Raw genomic sequence first — 5,272 nt, 5'->3', positions numbered from 1 at the left:
TAATGCTCTGTGTGTTTATCTGGAGGCTAACGCCTGCTGACTTCGTTGTACTTCATATGCACACTTAGGCTAGAGCAAAGTCCTTTGGAACTTACTCCTGGCTGAGTAGGCATGCTTAAGAGCACATTTAATATTGATGCCCCTACCCAAAAGAGGTGGTGGTGAACAGTTGGCTGTGTCCTGGCACACACAAAAAACAACAAATGGTGTATCTTGTTTGGGATAGACAGCAATGGAGTAAGATTTAAAGGACATGTTGAGAAAAATGTGGTCTACTGGTCCTTATTTCTCTGATTGGTTAATAGATACTGACAGACTGTCCTTCCTGTAACAAAGTGAGCAAAAATCCTGTTCTCCTGATGTGTAATTAAAATGCACCTCAACCATAGATTGTATTCACACTCATATTAGTGAATTTCAGGCTGTTATTAACAACAAAGGAGCCACCAACTACTTAAAGGTTTTATCCAATGCAAAATGTCATTTGTCTTCATAGGATGTCATAGAGATAAACAATGTTCTGATTAGTTAGGAATGTATGAGTTAAACTTGCATTTGTAATTCAACATCCAATGGTGCTTAGAGTTTGTAGAACTGATGGGGTAGTTATCATTGTATTCAGTATTTGGTGTGATATATCTTGCAGGCTGGGATACTGATTTAAAACTGAATACTTCAAATATCACAGCCAGTTTGATGCAGTGAGTAAAGTGCCAGCCAGACTAGGAAGACCTGGATTCCAGTCCTCTTTCAGGATGAAGTTCATTATTCTAGGTCACTACCCGTGGTGACTAAAGGAAACGTCCATGTTCATAGACAGTAAACCTCTGAATACTAGTGCCATAGGAAAACATCAGGGGAAGGCCTTAGCCTCTATGCCCTGTTGCTGGCTCTCCAGTGTAACTGGTTGACCACTATGTGAGGATGCTAGCTAAATGGACCACTAGTCTGATTTTTTTGTTGTTCAGTCGCACAGTCGAGTCCGACTCTTCGCGACCCCATGGACTAGATCCCGCCAGGCCCTCCTGTCTTCCGCTGTCCTCTGAAGTTTGCTCAGTTTCATGTTCGTTGCATCGATGACACTGTCCAACCATCTCATCCTTTGCCGTCCCCGTCTTCTTTGACCTTCAATCTTTCCCAGCATCAGGGTCTTCTCCAGTTAGTGCTCCCTTCTCATTTGGTGGCCAAAGTATTCTTCTTATTTTCTTATTGATTCAGTCCTCAGAGTTACATTGTCCTAAGTCCATTCAAGTCAGTGGGCTTTGAAATGTGTCTCTGTTTAGAAATGTGCTGACGTGTCTCTGAAATACTGCTTCGTCCCCGTAAGCACCTTCACAGGGTTGCTCTGTGAATAAAATTAGATAATTTCCAGGTATACATCTCTGAATTTCTTCAAAAAAGGGTAGAACACAAACATAGTAATAATGCAGTCTTCTCAGTGAGGCTTAGAGACCGAAACAAAGCATAGTTTTACAAGATTTTTAGGATTCAGTACTAGAAAATAGTAGTTTTCTACTAGTACTCTGTTAACCGCTCTGAAACCCATTAGGGGTCATGGGCGGTATATAAATCACATGTAAATAAAAAAATAAATAAAAATAAATAAATAGAAAATATAATAGATTTTTAAGTACCTGATTCAGTTTATGGTGGGAAACAGCATCCAATTTGTATGTGTGTTTATTAGACACTAGCTCTGGTTTGTGTTAAATTCATATGTGTTTGAAGCATCAACCTTCAAAGTTCTGGGCACCTGATATTTTTCTAACCCTACTAGCATGTAGAAGATCTAACATCTTGCAATATGTTATGGGTAGGATATGACCTCAGTACAAAAGTACATCTAAGATCAAAGTTGTGTTTGGATTAAGTATTCAGTTGACTGATACTTAATCACATTGAAATATTCAATGAAGCCAATAATAAATATATGTAGGTGGTGGCCTACACTTAAGATTACACTGGCATGTATTAATAGTTACTGGTGGAAACTTGCAGGAGTATACAAAAGCATCAATATATGTGTGTGCATGCACTCAAAAATTAGGAACATGGACTTCTTGCCCTGCACTTAGAACAGCAGCAAGAGTTAAACATTAATATTTGTTTTTATATTACAACTTTATTTGAACTAAAGATTACAATTTCTTGAGCTATCACTCAGATTTCAAATAAAAGCCAAGAACAACTTTCAAGCTCTTGATCATCATTAGTGCTCATTGGTGCTTGCATGCCTGTTGTTAGCAACAAATTCTTGTACCATTTATCAATATAGTACAACATGTATTTTCTTTATTCTTTGAAATGAACTATTTTTTTGTAAATTGGAAAAGTCTCTCTTTGGTACAATGGTAGTGAATTCATGATATAAATAGTTGACCGTAATTCACCAATCAATTAATCAAGTAGATAATCTTGGCACATAAAATGACCAGTCCTAAACCAAAAGTCATTTGTTTTGTTTGTTTTAGCTGCTGTAATTGTTTCCAAACTATAGAAAAGTTTCTTACATTATGTGTGAAATATTCCACAGACAACGTAACTGTTCCTCATAATGTCTGCTACTGTCCAAGAAGATGTCTGCAATCATGTGAAGGTAGTGATCCGCGTTCGTCCAGAGAATCAAAAAGAACAGGATGGCAACTTCAGCAAAGTGCTCCAGGTGGTCGACAAGCACATGTTGGTCTTTGATCCAAAGGTGGAAGAAGTCAGTTTCTTTCATGGAAAGAAACTTCCATACCGGGATCTTAACAAAAGGCTAAACAAAGACCTCAAATTTGTGTTTGATGCAGTATTTGATGAAAATTCTTCACAGATGGAGGTCTTTGAGCACACTACCAAAATAGTGCTGGATGGATTTTTAAATGGATATAATTGCACAGGTAATTTATCTATATTTATACTTTCACTAGTGATAAAATCATCCTGTGTCAGCAGCCGTAAGACAATTCAGAGCTCCTTCTAAGGGGGGTGGGTGGGGGAACCATGCAACTGTCTCACTTCTGTGCTCTCTGTTGGGGTGAAGTATTTCCAGGACTTAAAATTTACATGTTCTGTTATTGCTACCATTCTCCAAGCTGTTGGGAAGCTTTAAGAGTTTTTGTCTCATTTTTCTCACTTTGAATCTATTAGCTCTGTTCCCTTGTGTAAAGTGAGACTTCCTCAGTTGAAAATAACTGGCTATTAGGGAGAAATCATTCATTCTTCCTCCCTGACCTTTCCGATTCCAGCTGTTAATACCAACTTCCTTTTCTGAGTGGCATCTGTCAGTCGCAGGGAAACCAACAACTGTACTTAACCAGCATTTTGCATCCATATCACAGTTTCACTGCATCACTGCTATTTGCAATGCCATTCCTGTTCTCTGTTTACCCCAAATCCATTTCTTTTGTGTGAAATTTCTCAACAGTTTACGAGTAGCCAGGTTCTTTTGTTTCAGGGGTTAAGTTGCCTAGTACTCCACAACTTAACATTTTCATCTCTTCCTCCTCCCCCCCCCCCTTGGAAATTTAGTACTTGCATATGGTGCAACTGGCGCAGGAAAGACTCATACAATGTTAGGGTCACCTGAAGATCCCGGGGTGATGTACTTGACCATGGTGGAACTCTACAATTCCATGGATAGAATGAAAGAGGAGAAGCATTGTGCTATTGCAGTTTCATACCTTGAGGTAAATGGGCACATGAATTTTGAACCATAACATACAACAAAAGGTCAGGTTTTTCTTTCACCATTCATGCCAGTTTTACAAGTTAATGGCTTCCATTTGGTTTCTGGGCCCAGCTGGAGTGGACTGTTGGTCCTTGCAGCGAAACATGAGCATTGTTAAAAAAAAAAAGGGATTAGGTTTAATTGTGTTCCAGATTGTAAAGATAAAGTTTTTATGTTCTACTCTTAAAATAAAACAAAAAATAGCAAGTGCAAGCAGACTGTTTGATCCTAGGCATACTTATTTGAAAATATACCTGGTTTGGTATATTTCCAAGCTGTTATGTGTAAGATTGGGATGCACGATAGCTTGCTTCATTAGTGCTCGTCGCAAATTACAAAACATCGTCCGTCTACAAAACTGAATATGTGGCATGGAGTAACTTACAAGATTTGTTTGATAAAATATGAACATTTTAGATGTGTGGAAGCTCTTGGTGGGGTGTATATGATTCATCTTCTAAATTCATATAATTTCCTAAACAGAAACCTTGTTCTTTACAGCAAGGCTTATTGTCAGCACCTCCTTTATATGGGCCATGTTTTGCAACAGACTGGGCTCAGAATTTTTTAGCAGCTTCCCCAGGTCTATAGAACAAAAAGAGTCAAGAGGGTTTCTGCCCTACTGGTTTTCCAACCAGTCTGTAAAACAGAGTCATTCCAGAGGACTGGGCAAAAGGGGAATACCATGCTGGTGAGGACATAAGGTATATTTAGATTGTTTTCTAAAGCTATTGTTTTATTGCTTTATCAGATTGTTTTTCTATTTTTCCTGATTTGAGTTTTGAGATGCTTGGGATGAAGGCAGGTCTAAAAATATTTTTTGATAAAATGTCTATTTATTGAGGCATTTTCATGCTCATTTTCTCCCCCCAGGTGGTTTACAAACAGTTTTAATGAACAAATTAATGAAAATAGCATTTAAATAAAATAAACCATAAAAGAACATGACATTACATCCTAGGCAGACCTAAATTTATTAGTTGGACCAAAAGCTGTAAGCCAAGAACCAAGAGACCTTTGGCTCTTGTCCTTCAGCTTGTGCCAAAATTTTGCATCTCTGGCCATGTCCAGTCTCATACATTTGCAAACAGAGAAGAAACGAATTCAGCCCAGATTTTGTTCAGCTGCTGCCGGCACCTTCCTCCAGCTATGTGTGACATATTTTAGTGTGTTGTCCACTCCTTATAAGGATGCTTTATAATTTTTTCCCAAGGTCTACAATGAACAAATACGTGACTTATTAGCAAATTCAGGACCACTGGCTGTTCGTGAAGATCCTCAAAAAGGAGTATTGGTTCATGGGTTAACTTTACATCAGGTATGTATGGTTTATGCCTTTATCATCCACATTATTCATTAAATGGCTATCTGAAAGCATTTTGAGTCTTTACCCTATAGCAGATTCCTAGGAGAGAAGAACAAGCCAGTTTGGATGAGATAACATAGGAAGCTAAGAGAAAACAAACAATTAAACAAAAAAGCCAAGCAGAGAAATGTACGATCACCAACAGGGAAAATGGCATGCTTATTGACAGTAGGAAGAATCAAAAGAGGACATAT

At 38.2% G+C, this 5,272-nt stretch overlaps 1 protein-coding gene across 1 annotated transcript in view; it reads left to right on the top strand.

Annotated features, from left to right (window-relative positions):
* The first annotated feature begins 2,554 nt into the window (after positions 1-2,554).
* The window catches only part of KIF18A (kinesin family member 18A), a 57,388-nt gene continuing 54,670 nt past the window's right edge, over positions 2,555-5,272 (top strand). Inside the window, exons 1-3 of the mRNA XM_015418915.1 lie at positions 2,555-2,882; positions 3,514-3,671; positions 4,926-5,030. Of these exons, the coding sequence (XP_015274401.1) occupies positions 2,555-2,882; positions 3,514-3,671; positions 4,926-5,030 (591 nt within the window). The remainder of the gene's footprint in view (positions 2,883-3,513; positions 3,672-4,925; positions 5,031-5,272) is intronic.

Source organism: Gekko japonicus, unplaced genomic scaffold (genome assembly GCF_001447785.1).
Source record: "Gekko japonicus isolate JY-2015 unplaced genomic scaffold, Gekko_japonicus_V1.1 scaffold2222, whole genome shotgun sequence".
NCBI lineage: Eukaryota > Metazoa > Chordata > Lepidosauria > Squamata > Gekkonidae > Gekko > Gekko japonicus.
Note: the sequence above shows the minus strand (reverse complement) of the source record. Positions and strands in the feature narration are given on the sequence as shown.